Consider the following 17,627-nt stretch of genomic DNA (forward strand, 5'->3'; position numbering starts at 1 on the left):
TAATTTACCACCCCTTCCTTTTCTAAATGAACAGTGTGAGTGATCGGTACTGATCACTCACTCTGTTCATTACTAACTGAAGCATAGTAAACTGTGTTTACTATGCTTCAGTTTGTGAATGAATGGGAAGCCGCTCAGCACAGGGCACTTTCCATTCATTCATTGTCCAGTGCATCTGAGGCTTCAGAGAAAGGAATTGAAGAGTCTGTGTCCTCAATTCCTTTCACTGTCAGACATCAGGGGTCTTTTTAGGCCCTGATTTTTCACCAAAAACCCCTAATGGGCTCCTACAAAATTGTAAAAAAAAAAAAAATAGTATTTTAAAAAATATTTTAAAAAATGATTATTGTAAGAAAAAAAATACAATTAAAATATAAAACTGCTGACACCATCCTCTGCCCTACTGCCAAGTTCACAGCCCTACTGACACCATCCACTGCTCTTTTGACTGACACAATCCACTGCCCTACTGATGACAACCTCTGCCCTGCTGACACCATGCACTGCTCTACTGACACCGTCCTACTGACACCAACCTCTCCCCTACTGACATTGTCCACTGCCCTACTGACACCAATCTCCCCTACTGACACCGTTCACTGCCCTACTGACACCATCCATTGCTCTACTGAAAGCGTGCATTGCTCTACTGACACCCTCCACTGCTCTACTGACACCGTCCACTGATCTGCTGACACCATCCACTGCCCTACTGACACCAACCTCCCCCCTACTGACCCCTTCCACTGCTCTACTGACACCATCCACTGTTCTACTGACAGCAATCTAAGCCCTATTGACACTCTCTAGTGCCCTACTGACACTGTCCCCACACTGACTAACACTGTCAACTCATAAGGTAGGCCAAGTTCATATTTTTACAGTGACATTTGTTGTAGTAACTATAGCATATTTTATGGGTACAAGAATGCTTTTGTTATATATAACCATGTGCCTTTGAGCTCCTCCCACTTTTAACACAATTTGGCTACACCCATTGTTCTCTGTGTAGCATGCTCTCCTTGGGGCACCCAAAGGTGTCCCAGGTCTTTTACAATTCTATTGTGTATACGACAAAAAAAAAATACTGTGTGCCTCTAATGCGTTCGGGATTGGCTTGAAGAAAAGGTGGCAACCCTAGCCGCCATGCCAGAAGAAAGCAGCAGCACTTTATGTGGAGATTTCAAGCCTCGCCCCCCATGGCAGATTGGGAGGGGCGCTACCGGGAAGGAAGAAGAGCACACAGAAGCAGGACTTAATAAAGACCCGCTTCTTGGCTCACTTCTTCTTTCCTGATGGCGCCCCTTCTAATCTGCTATAGAAGTGAGGCTTGAAATCTCTATTACAAAAACTTTGAAATGACTAACGTATACATTATTATTACCATTCTGTGACTTATCTATGTAAATATTATACTTCCCTCTCTGGGCAGGGGGCTGGGAGTGTGTGGATGGAGAACGTCTCCCCAGGGCTGGGTGTGCCAAAACTGAGTCTTTTCCCCGGGTGAAAGAATTTCTAGCTTTGCCACTGTTTATAAGGTAACCATCCTGCTCTTTCTGCCTGTCACAAGCTCCCAGTGCTAGACTGATAGGACTGTCCAGTGTAAAATCTGATTGGTTTAAAGTGCTGCTCCTATTTCTCCCAGGCTTGCTGTGACTGGGACCAAAGAAAAAAAATGAACAAATAATTCAGTTACTTATTCCAGGTGTATTTAAAATACATTTAAGGATTTTCTATTTAACAACTGGGTTAATTTTTTTTTGTTTATAGCTGCCTAGAGCTCAGCTTCAACTAATTCAACTGATATTGGAATTTATATTGACATTTTTTACCTATAAAGTTGAATGTTAGGTTCCTACTCAATATGCAATCCCAGTCCATCCGTTCATAAACAGTAGACCCCCATAGGTACCATTATATATAAATATAATTTAATATACTAATAAATATATAAACAGCAGTGGTGACTTAAACTAAAGAACTAAACATGTTGTCACAATAAAGTGTCTTTGCATTTTTTATTTAAAGTAAGAAATACACTCAAGTTAATTAAAAATCAAGCATTAATATGCATACAGGGAATTTTGCCTCTTAAACTTGGTTATTGGTATATAGGAGTTGTTTTGCACCGAGCCACACACTCATTGCTGTGCCTTTGGATGTGCAAACTCACCTATACAGAATTATACATGTGACAGTCCAATTTGTCTTGATGCTGCATGTAGGAGGGGCAACTATTGTGGGCACAGGCATGTGCATAGCAACAGTTTGTAACACAATGTGGCGCCTTAAAGTGATTGTAAAGGTTTTTCTTATTCAAATAATAAACATGGTATACTTACCTGCTCTGTGAAATGGTATTGCACAGAGTGGCCCAACCTACTCTTTTCAGGTCCCCCTCTTCTGGCTCCTCCTCTTCTTAGTGAACCCCCATAGGAAGCCGCTTCCTATGGGAGCCCACCTGCATGCTTGCTTCCCTTGTCACAAGATTTAATTAACAGCAGCGGAAGTCAATGGCCCCAACTGCTGCCTATGTTATCTGTAAAAGGAAGAAGAGAGGAGAGCAGGGCTGCCAGATAGGAAAGCACTGGATCGAGTGGTGTCAGGTAAGTGTTTGGGGTGGAGATGGGGTGAGATGCATAGACAGATAACGTTTTTTTTTACTTTGTGAGAGAATTAATTAAGGTAAAAAAACTTTTTTTGTCATTACAACCACTTTAAAGGGGTTGTAAACCCTCATGTTTTTTTCACCTTAATGCATCCTAGGTATTAAGGTGCAAAAACCTCTGACACTGACCACCCCCCCTCATTTTACTCACCTGAGCCTATTCGTTCCCTCAGCGGAGACACGCTCACCTGCTCTGCCCGGGGTGCTCAGGTCTTGATTGGATAGATTGCTAGCAGCGCAGCCATTGGCTCCCGCTGCTGTCAATCAAATTCAATGACGTAAGCACCGGGGGGCGGGGCCGAGTCCGGCATTCTGTGTCTATGTACGCAAATGCTGGACTCGGGAGTGCACCCGCAAGGTAACCCCCATAACCCCCAGGGAGAGCGCTTCTCCCAGGGGATTTACCGATGTGAGGAGCCGAGAGCGCCGCCAGGGGGACTCCAGAAGACGATGATCAGGGCCACACTGTGCAAAACGAACTACACAGTGGAGGTAAGTATGAAGGGCTTATTATTTTTTTTTTTAAAATAAGGTTTACAATCACTTTAACTAATAATCAACTCCATTCAAGGCAAAAGAATCACTGGAAGGAGCTCCCAATTATCAATGCACCTGTAAGTATGGTGCTAGATGCTAGAATTTATAGCTTTCTCCCTGGATAAAAACAAAGGCATAAGCTTAACTGACTAAGCATGAAATGGTTGGCCCAAACACATTGACTAATACTTCCAGAGTTGACCCATAGGGAAGATATTGCCAACAGGTCAGTATATTCTTATAGAAACTTTGATGAGAAACAGGCTCAAGAGATGAGATTCATAGCTAGACTGAGGAATAAACTGTTAATATGATAGACTGAGTTCTTGCTGTTGCCAATATATTATTAACTGAGAGCATATTATTTTTTGCTGTTATAAAAAGATACATATTTCCTCTATTGTTGAGCTATTTTTTATATTTTATGGAATAAACTGACATTAACAATATCCTTTTTCTCCAAAATGATCCATACACATTGTTTGCTTAATAGCCATGTAAACTATATTTCATTAAATTGCTCCTTACTGTGTTTTCCTGCCTCTGTGAGCTCCCGAACCTTTTTTAATTTTTTTACACTCACATCCCATATATACCGGTATTTCATCTTGGATGATAACAAGAAGGCAGGAGCGGCCTGTCCATTGAGGATGCATGGGCGCCGGCCCCTCTATCCACGCCACCCCCTATACAGTTAATGGATAGATTCATGCATTGCATGAATCTATTCACGGCCACCACAGCCACCCCTATTTATGCGTCCGGCCCCTTTCAGGACACTGGGCGCATGAATTACAGCAGCAGGGGTGTTTTTTTGAAGCACCTGATTAGAGCTATAGGCTCTAATAGACTATAAAATAGGGTAGACTCAGAGCGCAGAGCATTGCGCTCAGAGACCACCCAGGTGTGTTGGAAAAGCAAATGAATATTCGCTTTTCTAACACTGAATTGCCTCTCCACCAATCAGGAAGCGCAGGTCTGATACCCGGTGCCTGATTGGTTGGAAGGTCAGGCGATCTTATTGGATGCCTAGAAAGCACCATGATCCACACCACACAAGGCGGAAGAAAGCCACCGGGCACGCTGCCCACCCGCTTACTAGATGGGGTTAGTGCGGGGATTTTATGTTCTGGCTGTCCCAGCTGCCCTCCCGGGGGGGGGGGGGATTGCTGCTTGCCGCCCCCCCAAAAGAAAAAAACACCAGCCGCCACTGCAAGAGAGGTTGGCTACATTCCTACATACAGTGTGGCCATGGAGAATGAATGTAGCCACCCCCTAACAGGAATTCAGATCACAGTTGCATAAAAAAAAAAAAAGGAATTAGAAGCATACATATGATGTTCCTGAATTTTCCCTGTTTTCATTGACCTAGAACACAGATTAAAGTAAACTGCACAGTGGCTTAGTAATTAGCACTTGCCTTGCAGCATTCCACTTCCAACCAGGACACCACCTGCATGGAGTTTGCATGTTCTGCCTGTGCTCGTGTGTGTTTCTTAAAGGTACTTCTGGCTTACTTCCTCCCACACTCCAAAGACATTAAGGTAGGTGAATTGGTGCCTGTCAATTTAGGCCTTAGTATATGGGTACATGCATATGTGATATAGGGATCATGGATTGAAAACTCCTGAAGGTAGGGAATTAATGTGAATGTACAATAAATTGCTGTGTAAATTGTTGGTGCTATATAAATAAATATGCCTGTATACCTGTAAAAATGTATATACCTGTAATGAATAAATAAACTGGTATGAATATAAGACTCCTTCACAAATGCTGCCTTTGTTCACTTGTAAACCGGTGCAGAGGTATGGGACAGAAAGAACATTTACAATTTATATCTGCCATGTCTTCAGATATACATCTGAAAGATGACAGATGGAAATGTTATAATTTCATTCTAGTGCTTTATTGTATAAGCACAGCTAAACAAGGCTAATATTCTATTGCTTTTGAAACTGACACAACTAAAATTAGCTGAATTATTTCCGATACCTCCAAGGACAAGACTGTATCTAGCCATTATTTAAAAAGATAATAATTTCAAGCACCACTATAAAACTACAATCCCTCATTTTAGATTGCTAGCAGATGTCAATTGGTTCTCTCGTTGGCAAATTTAGTAAATACATCTTGGATTAATTTGCAAAGCTCATTAAGTATTTAAAATTTTATGTATATTTTCCTAAAAATGTTATTGATTCCAAAGCCTTACAATATGTCTTCTCATGCTAAAATTCATATTAGAGGATTTCACATATAATAATTTATTTCACATGTGTTTGTTTAAAACTGTATTTTCTCGAATGAACAACACCATCAAATGATCTGTTCACTCCGAATTTACTTCCTGTACCTCTTAGGATTCCATCACTGAGATTTCTGCATCCAAGTTCCCAGCTCTGTCTTGCTAACTCAAGATTCTTAATACCCCTAGTACACCCACTCTAATTTAAAATAATAGATATTTTAGCAAATTAATTATGGCGAAAATTATTATGGAGACAACGTAAACCTCCACAGATAGATGTCAAGGCTAGTGAGTGGACCTGAAACCCATATGCAAACATTTTGGTGCAGAAGTCAACAACAAATATAAGAAGCTACTATGTAATATCTGTCATAAAATCTGTTGCAGAAACAAACACCCCATTCCTGACATAAGAGGCCACCAGCATTGGCCTAAAACATAGATATAAGTTCAGAGGGGACTAATGCTTTAGAACTCCTTTACATCTGCAGTTCAGAAATACTTGCGATTTTAAAAGTGAATATTGAATACAACGAAGGTGTCCTGTCATGGCACTGCATGTGTGAGTCTACAAAGTGCTGCTAAAGTACCACTGCCTAGATCTTAAATCAACCAGGAAAAAAATGGTCCAATTCTCATATGTAGTGTACAGTATATGGAATGAGAAGAACTTCACGAAAAAAAACAAACATAGAAGAGAACATAGAGTAGAATGATAATATACAAACTACTTTTATATTAAGATATTTTGTTATTGCTAATACTTACATGTCCTTGGTCATCCAGCTCATTATTGGTAAGTTTTAGTTTATCAAAACTAATGACTTGTCGCATCCATGTCTCGCCAGAGGCTGGGGAGTCTGGATGGATATAAACACGTGGGGGTACTGGAGAGTCTGCGTTGCCTGCAACCATCCATTTTGAACTGTGGTAAACATAACTGTAAAAAAAAGGATACAGTCATTTAATAATGCAGAAGCAATTAGGTAAAAAAGCATTTAATCAACTATCTGAAAATAAAAAAGGTTAATTTGGTATGGTCTGCTTTCTATATTCACTAAGAATACATTAACTTTCAGCATTTCACCGTCATTGTTAAACACAATTTCTTATAATTTAAGGAAATCTGTCACATATGATATAGAGCAGATTAAAACATAGAGAATTTCATATTTTTACTTTATTGATTGATACTATTTCCAAGTAAGCAGAAGTGGAAAATGTCTGTGTAAAAATGCCTACATGAAAGTTGCTATTAACCCTACAAGCAGGGAAGGGCTGGCAGCCTTAGGCCTGGGGAGCAAGTTCAGTCAAGTGGCCCATTGAACCACCGAATCAGATCTCCTGAGTTCATTCTGTGACCCGTAGTCCTTCACTAGTTGAAGGGCCGGGGGGACACATCCTCAGCTCTGAGGAGTTTAAGCCGGGACAGTGGGACCTGTAGTCCTTCACTAGTTGGGGGGCGGGGGTGTGTGACACATCCTGAGCTCTGAGGAGTTCATGCTGGGAACTGTAGTCCTTCACTTTTGGGGGGTCACATCCCCAAAAGTAAAAGACTAAAAGTCCCAGAATGAACCCTGGCTGAGATCTAAGGATGTGACCTCCTTCTCTGCTGCCAGATCATGCTCCTATGACACACATGCTCCAAATGACACATATGTTGTAATTCATTCACTGCTCCCAACCTCAGCTCAGGCAGGTTGAGTCTGGAGAGGTGCTCCTGGCACAGTCAGTGACAGTTCCCTTCCCTCAGGCAGGCTCTGAGGTGCATGCCGCCGCACAGGAGTAGATGGAGGGAGGAGATGGGTGGAGCCAAGCAGTAATAGGCACGGAGGAGGAGGAAGATCATCCTCTGCTCTGAATGCTGGGGCCTCGAGATCACTTTCCTCCTCGGTACTGTGACGTCACTGGTTGCTAGACGCTAGGTGGCAGGTGATCCTAGCAACCAGGACAAATGATAGAGGTCAGCAGTGGAACAAACGGGTCTTGGCAGGCCGGGTCACTCTCTAAGTAAAGCGGAGCTGCTGCGGTGGCATTAGATCAGTCCAGGGGGGGGAATTGCCACCCTGCCCCCTCGTCCATACCACCCCTGCCTAGAAGGTACACTGGGCTAGGGCAGTGATGTCACTAAATGGGTGGCTGAAGAATATTGGCTTTCGTGACCATTATGATGTGTTGCCTAATGGACAGTATACACTACTAGTTTTTTTTTTTCGACAGCTCAGGTCAGAGCTGCTATATTAACAATCTGATGTTAGTACAATGATCTCTCCTGCTGTGCTATTGTGTTCTGACAGGGAGACGCCCCCCCATTCCCAACCCCCCCTCCAGAGCACTCTGGACAATGCTCTCAGCCATTGGCTGAGAGCGCTGAGCCGAAGGCGGTCGGGAGACTTTTTTCTGTCATGACCCTTTGACAGAAGCTTCTGTCAGACCGGCTGCCATACACACAGGCCGAATGTCTGCCGGTTTCTAATGAACCAGCCGATGCCACCCGACATTCGGCTTGTGTGTCCTAGGCTTAAGTGTCAGATAAGTAACTGACCCAATTCCCCACATTCACATATTTGTGGTGGATTAGGGAATCCTCCCTGCTTTGTTATTGTATTCTGACAGTGGGGAGACTTCTATAGAATGCAGCACTGATCGAGGGGAAATTTTTTGAACAGGGCAACTGAACAGTAGTTGATTGGTAGATCACTTCTGTTCAACCACAGTGGCCATACATAGATCAGAATCTGGACAGTTCCTTTACTGGCTGATGATGGGGATTAGTGTAGAGGAAAGAAAGCCTTCTGAGTATCAGCCAGCACCAGTGCAATCCAGTATCAACAGTATTAAAATCCATCCTTCTACTCTCATTCACTCCTCTACAGTACAGTATATGTCAGCCCCATCCTGTCTGTGATCTGACCAGTATATTACCCCTCATCACACATTTCCTGCACATCTCTACAATAACTCTTTCATCTCCACCCACCCACTGTATGTGACCTGTACAGTAACCTCTTCACCTCCTGATTACTCTTTGTATAAACTGCATTGTATCTAGTGCACCATTACCAAAGTCCATGTTTTAACCTCCTCAATACTACCATGTTTCTCCATTGCCTAAAATGATGTCAAAATTCAGATAACCCTGTGGTATCTACTTTCCAATTCAGAAGTTTTCCGACTCTGCTGGCATTTTTGTTTTATAACAAAAAGTATAAAATGAAGAATCCAATGGTTATTATATACTATAAATACTCCATGTATCATGGAGTATTTTTTATTCAAAATATGACAAAATAAGGATAAAGGCCTGGTAAAGAAGAGGGTGAAACATGCTGGTACTGAGGTGGTTAAAGAGACCCCGTCTAATAAAAATTTTATAGCAAATCCACCCTGTAAAATAAGACCTTTATACTTACCTTTCCAGCAGGTGAAACCTTCACTTGCTTGAAAAATTTCAGTCACCCCTGCTGGCCCCTCCTGATGGCCCCTACATCATTACTGTTTTATAATCCCACCAGATAAGCTGACAGATGCATAGTGAGCAAAGCCTCAAATTGACACATTTGCATTGTATATTCTCAATTCTCAGAAATTAAGTTTGGCAGTTTTTTTATGAAACACATTGGAGTCAATTAATTTTGCAATAATTAAGTCACCCATCCCTAACTCAGAAATTATTAGGATTGTGCTTGGCCTAGGAGCTACATATCAATATTTAAAGTGGCTGCACTTGAATGTACAATGAATATTTTTGAGTTGCATTGTACATAGACACTCAACAACTTAATATAACTGTGCCGTACATATAAGTGAATTGAGTCAACATATAGGGATAAGTAATTCAAGCAAAGTTTGATTTGCAAGAGGTTTGGCAATCCCAGGAAAAAAATCTGCTAAATCAAAATATAGCAGCAATCCCAACTGAAGTCTATAAGAGCAGCATGTTGTCTTTCTCAAGGCCAATCTGCAAGCATTTGCTAAAGAAGGGTATGTGTAGCTTGGTACTACCATGGCAGACAAGTACTAATGCAATGAAAATACACAAATCAACTAAACAACATTCTTTGGGATTGCTTTAAAGCCCAACTCTGGGCACATGATAAAAAAGTGGAGCCCTCTGCACTATAAGGCTTGATATTGGCTTTAAACCTGAATATTGTGCTGTGGAGTGGAAGGATGTACGCCTTTTAAAGTGACTTTTTTTTCAGAAACAGTGGCCAGGGATATGTAATTTAGTCACAGTAGTACTACCGCTGCTAAATAAAAGATCCTCGCCAGCTAGTGTTTATCAACAAACCTTTATCCAATCAACAAATCTGTCATTTAGCAGTGCTAGCAATACCATCTCCACATGACAGCTCTCTGCCGGCTTGTTTGTAAACAAACAGGTCATGGATCCTGGTCAATGACATCACCTGAGATCACTTCCTGTCTTTACATTCCAGAAGCACTAGCATTTTCAACAGGAAGTAGCAATGGGTCATCATGTTGGCTGAATGATCTAACTGGTGTTGGATTTACATCAAGAGACAGTAAAGGACCTTTTCATGGTGTGAATGCTGTTACCTACTACTTACATTTTTTGTGAATGAGTAACAGAGCCTACTATGCACTTCTTACTCCTTCCTTACTTAACCTAGGGAGTGGAGTGAATATCTTCAGCCTCCCTTTTTCTAAAAGAGGCTTCCAGATTCCAATAAGATTCCAATAACTAATGTGGGGATGAGGCTCCTGCCCTCATCAACATGGAAACAAGGTGCCTTCCAAGGGAGAAAGCTTTGCCAACTACCCCTCATCTCCTTCCTCAGGCTGGTATGGTTCCTATGGTTTAGGAGAGGGCACATACTCACTGTTCCCCTCTTTCCTGGTCATCCAGACTTCATGCCTGGATAAAGATAATTTATGAATATTCAGGGGGACCCCATGCAATTCTCTCAAAGGGACATATGATGGAGACAAGGGTCTTTATTTCCACAATCTGTCCCCCAAAATAGATGTGGGGGTCTACGGGGGACCTATTGGATTCTGGAAGCTCCCTTTAGGATAAGGGAGCACCCAGATATTCATCTTCCTTCCTAGTTGAATGAGTAAGGGATATGTAATATTCCTTGTTACTTATTCACCAAAAAATGTAAATAGCAAATAAAAACACACATACCACGAAAAAGTACTAGAAAATAAACAATGTCCCCTGATGTAAATTCAATGTCAATCACATCATCCAGCAATGTAGATTCAATGTAGACAAAATTCAAGTGCACTGAGTGAAATTCAAGAAATAAATGATAAAGGGGGTATAATTTCCCATGTGACTGGGGATGGCTGGGGTTCCTAGGCCCAGGCTGTAAATAATTCCTCAACTTCTCTTCAGCATAGTATAACCCCACAGCACCGACAGAGCCTCCATGAGCATCAAAGGTTCTGGCACTGGACTGCAACTATCATGATAAAGAGGTTTAGTGTCAACTTGCATATGTGTAGAAATGGAGGCCCTGTGTAGACCTAGAACCTAGGTTCAAGGGTTCTTCCCAGGTACAAAGAATCTGATCTAAAAGTAAACCCACATTAAACCCCCATTCTAAATTAGGTATTTTAATTAACTGTTCAAACTCTCCCATAAGTACATATATATTTTTCTAAATCAAATGTACAATTTTATTAAATGTAAGTGTTTCAAGAACACTAAAGGGCTTTCTAGTGATGCAACAATTGTTGCACATTTCAGATTCTTCAGCACAAAGAATAATGTGGGGTTGATCTACTAAAACTGGTGCACTCAGAATCTGGTGCAGCTGTGCAGGTTAGCCAATCAGCTTCTAACTTTAGCTTGTTTAATTAGGCTTTGACAGTAAGGGCACTTTCACACTGGGGCGGGTGGGCGTCGGCGGTAAATCGCCGCTATTTTTAGCGGTGCTTTACCGTCGTTTTTCCGCCACTTTTCGGCCACTAGCGGGGCGCTTTTAACCCCCACTAACGGCCAGAAAAGGGTTAAAAGGTGGCGGTGCTGCCCATTGGCAGGGGCGCTGTAGGAGCGGTGTATACACCGCTCCTACCACACCTCAAAGATGCTGCTTGCAGGACTTTTTTGAGAATCCTGCCAGCGCACCGCTCCAGTGTGAAAGCATTCAGGCTTTCACAGTGGAGTGGGAAGAGAGGCGCTTTACAGGCGCTTTGCAGTCGCTATTTTTAGCGATATAGTGCCGGTAAAGTGCCTCAGTGTGAAAGTAGCCTAAAACCTGGAAGCTGATTGGTTTCTATGCAGAGCTGCACCAGATTTTGCACCCTCCTGCTTCAATAAATAACCTCCAAGGTGATAAGTGTTGATTGGCTAAAGGTTTACCAATCTGAAACAGCCATTTAGCTAAACACTTTTTAAACCTCCCAAAGGAGAATCTGACTTAAATAGGAGAAATCATACTTAGACATGCGTTTGTTCACTTAAAAATAATGGGGTTGATTTACTAAGGTACTGGAGATCGCAATCACTTGCAAAGTGATAGCTGGTAGAAAAAAGATGAATCTGTGTTGCCTTTGATTATTGTGCAAGGAATAATAACGTGAAACTGTGTTTACTTAATCCAAACATGTGCAAGCAAAAATACTGTTTTTATTAATTTCTTGCACACGATTGGGTATTTATTGTGGATACAGACTACCTTATTTACTAGGATTAGTGAACATTCACTTCACAAAGTGAACATTCACTTTGCACAGTCTCTACCCCTTTAGTAAATCAACCCTAATGTGTTTTTAATGAGTCTATCAACATCTGAACTAATGCCACAAATTACACTTTGGACGCAGCCATACTTTATAATTGCAGCAGCCATGCACAGCACACTGTAAAGCCAAATGCAGTTTCTTTGCAGCATTCTGCAATGCGGAGACATATTTAAATTAAAGATTCTAAAATTCCTGCTTTTTCCACAGCTGTTTACTCAGTATGGATAGCATGAATTTAATAGGAACATTTTTTTTTTTTTTTTTAACATTAGTAGAGTCTGCTGTTCTACACTGAGACCCTTATATTTCACAGATTCACCTTCATTCAGTTGGGTCAATTGGTAGACCTTTACTATCTCAATGCATTACAGAAATTACTGTTTTTATAAAGCATAATATTTTTCAAAAACAATGTATTTTTTAGGCTTAGATATGTAATAATGATGGCAGTTTACTGTAACCAAGTACTTCCAGTGTTACATAAGGTAACATAAATGATCTTCTCAAGAAAATGCAAATTGTAAAATAAATCTTGGCATTCATCATTCATAAAATGTAAATGCCATGGATAACATAAAAGCAGATAGTTAACATTTTAAATGACTACAAAGGTTAAAGAGCACTGTACTAACAGAAATTATGATGTAAAATCCACCTATAAAATACATGTGTCTGTTAAAGTAGAAACAAATAACAGTTAATAAATATATGTATGGAAAACTGTACTATACTCCCTAATATTCCCAGTGGAGCGCATAATATGTTTTGCAGATATGTATAAACGCATATGTATAAAACACTGAACTGCACTCCCGGTGACAAGAGACTAGTTCTGATACAAATGCGACACTGTTATTCCATCACAAATACAAATGTTATGCTGCTGTATTTCATGTTTGTAATTTATGTCCATGCCACTTAGGAATATGCTATTCCATGTACACCGTATAACAGTTTACCACTGAAAAACAGCAATTACTCTAAGCACTCACATACTTTGCAAGCAATTACATTGTCCTGATTCTGAATGATATATACAGAAACCATTCTATAGCTGTATGTGTACAAATCCAACCATAACTGCACTGCCAAAGAGCACATTTCAAATGGACAAGTTAAATCATGGGGATGATTCAGAAAAGAATTATTGCACCAGCCAACCTGCTTTCCTTTCAAACACCTAATCAGGATAAGAGGAAATAAATTAAAATCACAACATGTAATTCAACAATCAAATAAATCAATTGATGACACTTCCCTCAACCTGATAGGACACCTAAAAGTTGAATGGTCCTATGGTTTCTTAATATATCAGCCACTGTTTGCAGCAGCTGTAAACGTTATTCAGAAATATACCCAGACAGGCAGACGAATAGATGTATTTGTGTTTTTTTAATACTCTTTTTTTAATTGTGATCTCACATTGGAGCTGCTGTATGAAGGGATTGACGCTTACCTAGTAAACTTCTAGGGAATTTAAGAAGAAATAAATTATATAATTTCTGTTGAAGTTGCCATATGGAAAGACTATTAAAAATATATATATATATATATATATATATATATATATATCACACCATCACCAAAACCACAACTTGTATAAAACAAATATGCAGCCACAAAACATTGACAAATCTGCAAATGCGAACATTAAAAGTAAATTGATATAAACATAAATCAATGGGCCTAAAGATTAAAAGCAAAATTGATATAAACATAAATTGGCAACCTCAGACATGAAAAGCAAAACTGAATATAAACACACATCAAACATATATATCTATAGATGTATATGTATAGATATCTATAGCTATATCTAGATATCTATATCTATATAGATATAGATATCTATAGATATATACAGATTTAGGAACAGCTGCTGACTGACACAATTTGAACTTCCACTTTAGGCTTTTATGCTGCATTGCAAAAAAAAAAAAGTTACAAATAGAGTTTGGTCATGCAGTACAATCAATATTCCTGACACAACCCTAAGCAAGGGGATTAGACGGGCCATAAATAATTATAATTCACATACGTATAATTAAATCATATAAATCTGTACGCTGAATTAGATCCTTAGAGACCAAAATAATAATGTTTCACATCACTACTAAACAGCAGATGTTGCATATACACATATAGGCATTCTCATGCAGCAATCATCATATGTAACACACGTCACTACATCCTAAAATACCCTCAGCAAGCTTCTTCCAAAGCAGATTTGAGTGACAGCTTACAGCAAATGTACACATGCACATTAGTTGCATATTTACCGATATCTTTTATTGTCCACGGGCACTATATCCATGGCTATGTAATATTGTTGATGTGGATCTAGCCCAGAGATCTTCACTCTCATAGCTGGAAACATCCGCCTGTAATAGAGATTTAAATGTTATACAGCTCTATCTTAAAAGCATGTAAATCATCTGTCTTTATGTTAATAGACAGATTATGAAATAACCTAAAATATTTTGCTATGTGATTTTTGTTTCCAAACCGCAAAAATTAACTCTTAACCACTTCAGCCCCCGAAGGATTTACCCCCTTAATGACCATAGAATTTTTTGCGATACGGCACTGCGTTACTTTAATTGACAATTGCGTGGTCGTGCGATGCTGTACCCAAACAAATTTGACATCCTTTTTTTCCCACAAATAGAGTTTTCTTTGGGTCTTATTTGATCACCTCTGCGGTTTTTATTTTTTGTGCTATAAACAAAAAAAAGACCGACAATTTTGAAAAAAAAAAAACTATTTTTTTTACTTTCTCCTATAATACATATCCAAAACAAAAATATAAAAAAAAATTATTTATTCATCAGTTTCTCCTATATATATTTTTCTACATATTTATAGTAAAAAAAAAAGCAATAGGCGTATATTGATTGGTTTACGCACAAGTTATTGGGTCTACAAACTATGGGAAAGATTTAGGGACTTTTATTTTTGTTTTATTGTTTTTACTAGTATCGATCTGCAATTTTTAGCGGGACTTCGACATTGCGGCTGACAAATCTGACCCCAAATTACACTTTTTGGGGACCAAAAAAAATGCACTGATCAATGTAAAAATGACACTGGCAGGGAAGGGTTTAACACTAGGGGGTGATCAAGGGGTTAAGTGTGTTCCCACAGCGTATTCTAACTGTAGGGGGAGTGGGCTTACCGAAACATGACAGAGATCACTGTTCCCAATCACTGGGAGCAGTAGATCCCTGTCATGTCACTAGGCAGAATGGGAAAATTCCTTGTTTACATAGGCAGTTCCCCGTTCTGCCTCTCCTCTCCGCGATCGCGTGCCGCTGGCGGACATCGAGTCTGCAGGACCCACGGGCATGCTCCTGCCCTGCGCACTTGCTATCCTGCTTTTGTGGACTGACGTACAGGTCCAAAAGTTTGCGCAGGAGAGCCGACCTGCCACAGTATATCTGCATGAGCAGGTCGGCAAGTGGTTAAAGGGCTCTTTTTACCTTGAACGCAGTTGGATGCAGTTTGCTGCAGCTGGATGCATTTTGAACTGCACTCCAAATGCATAGACAGCCCAGAATCAAAGTAATCCTATGGGCATAGTTCACATCATTGCAGTGCAGTTCAGCACAGTTAAAAAAAGTAGAGCATGCTGCATTTTTCTGTGCCGCAAATGAAGGGAACATGCTACAAACGCACTACAAATGTGCTTCAAATGCACTGCACTGCATCCCTTTAAGCCAAGAAAGCTAAACCCAAAAGCATATAGAAAAATGCACTGCAAATACAGTGCTAAACGCACCACAGAACGTATGCAAAATGCATTCAAGCGCACGTCAAGCGAACGTCAATCGCGCTTCAAATTTCACTTCAAATGCATGTAAACCTGCAGTCAAAAACGCTCAGTTGTGTGCAGTTTCTGGTGTGAATGGGCCCAACATCTCTTTCCAGACTGAAATTGGTTTCCTAGGGGGAAAATTAAGTCAGCCTGTCTAGGCTGCCATTAAACAACCATTCGGATTGAAAGACTAGTATGGCTTTGAGGAGACACTTAATGAAATAAAAATAATGCTTAAGGCCTAATGACCCAAACTGGCTAATTCATCAAAACAAAATGAAAAATGAGCACCAAATTAAGTTGATACTTAAAACAACCAATCCAAATTCCTGATTCATTTTTCACACAGCAAAATCTGATTGGTTGTCAGAGACAACAACTCCAGTTGTATATTCATTTTTTTCCCGTTTGTTTGATCAGCCTCGCAGAAATCAATCAAATGCCAACTCTTATCAGTGAGTGAAATCAATACAATGAAACAAAATTGCCAATTGGTTGTGTTGGCCATTTGGCATATTGCCTTTTCCCCTGTGACGTAATCCCAGTAACAAGCTGGCCAATATATTGTAAACCCCCATATCCTGATTGCTGAGGATGCAGCAAACATCAGGCCTCCAGATAGGAGTACTCTCCAGTGGATTCTGAGAAGATTTATGAAGACTCTGTGTCCAGTTAGAGCCCCCGGTGTATGGCAGACCCTCTACAGAGGCACTGACAGCCAAGAAAATGTCTTCATATTTTCTAAGTCTGTGCACCTGTAAAACACACAGCCTTTGGCTGAAAATCCACTGGACAAATGCTGCATTGTGCCGATTGGAACAGCATTTAGATCACTGTTATAGAGGCACTGAAATGTAGCCTGTAACACATGGATTTAATCAAATATGTTTTTGCAATCTTTAATAAGCTGAGTTCCTTGTATAATAGCCAGGTTTCCTTGTACATCTGTCTTTGAACCATGTCTTTTCTGAAGAAGACGGAATTCATGGATCTCGCTCTAATGAGCACTACACAGACTCAGCTCCATGTTAAAGGCTGATAAAATAGACTTGCCATCTGTAGTCACTTCATCATGCTGTAAGTTTCAATTTAGGTGTTGGGACCCTATACTGATATCTTTCAAATATGTAAATCTAGATGTCCGATCTCCTTGGGGAGTGAGGCAAAACGCTTATTGTAAACATCTGTAAGATCAGCAATTGTTTGATGATCAGGGTGAAAGTGGTGACATCAGTGCTAGGAAGGAAATCTATGTGGATGTGTTCCTTAGCAGAATCATTGAGTCAGAGACCCAAGTCAATCTGTCCTAAGCAGTTCCTAAATCAGAAGTAAGCTCATATCTTGACCTAAGGCAACATTTGTTGACACACTGTTGGCACTGTTATCACACAACCCAGACTAGCCTTCATATACTTGTAAACCTAGGAATGAACCTGTAGGTTAGGGAACACCGTGGAGGGAAAATGGGTTGCCTAAAGCAACCAGTACATTGCCAAAAATGAGAGCTGCAATCTAAATAGTTACTATGAGCACATCACACCTCCTGGATTCATAAATCAGCTTCAGGGTTCCCTTTTATCCTTGGTCTTGTTTATTTTCTACTACTGGCAGAGATGCTGGCCTCATGGCCTCAGGTC

At 40.3% G+C, this 17,627-nt stretch overlaps 1 protein-coding gene across 2 annotated transcripts in view; it reads right to left on the reverse strand.

Annotated features, from left to right (window-relative positions):
* TBX18 (T-box transcription factor 18) overlaps nucleotides 1-17,627 on the reverse strand; it is a 55,082-nt gene that overhangs the window by 32,909 nt on the left and 4,546 nt on the right. For both annotated transcript variants that reach the window (XM_073626890.1, XM_073626891.1), the window contains exons 3-4: nucleotides 14,456-14,557; nucleotides 6,225-6,396 (exon numbers count right to left, since the gene is read on the reverse strand). In XM_073626890.1, coding sequence (XP_073482991.1) covers nucleotides 6,225-6,396; nucleotides 14,456-14,557 — 274 coding nt within the window. The remainder of the gene's footprint in view (nucleotides 1-6,224; nucleotides 6,397-14,455; nucleotides 14,558-17,627) is intronic.

The sequence above is a fragment of the Aquarana catesbeiana genome, linkage group LG04 (genome assembly GCF_042186555.1).
Source record: "Aquarana catesbeiana isolate 2022-GZ linkage group LG04, ASM4218655v1, whole genome shotgun sequence".
In the NCBI taxonomy this organism is placed as follows: Eukaryota; Metazoa; Chordata; class Amphibia; order Anura; family Ranidae; genus Aquarana; species Aquarana catesbeiana.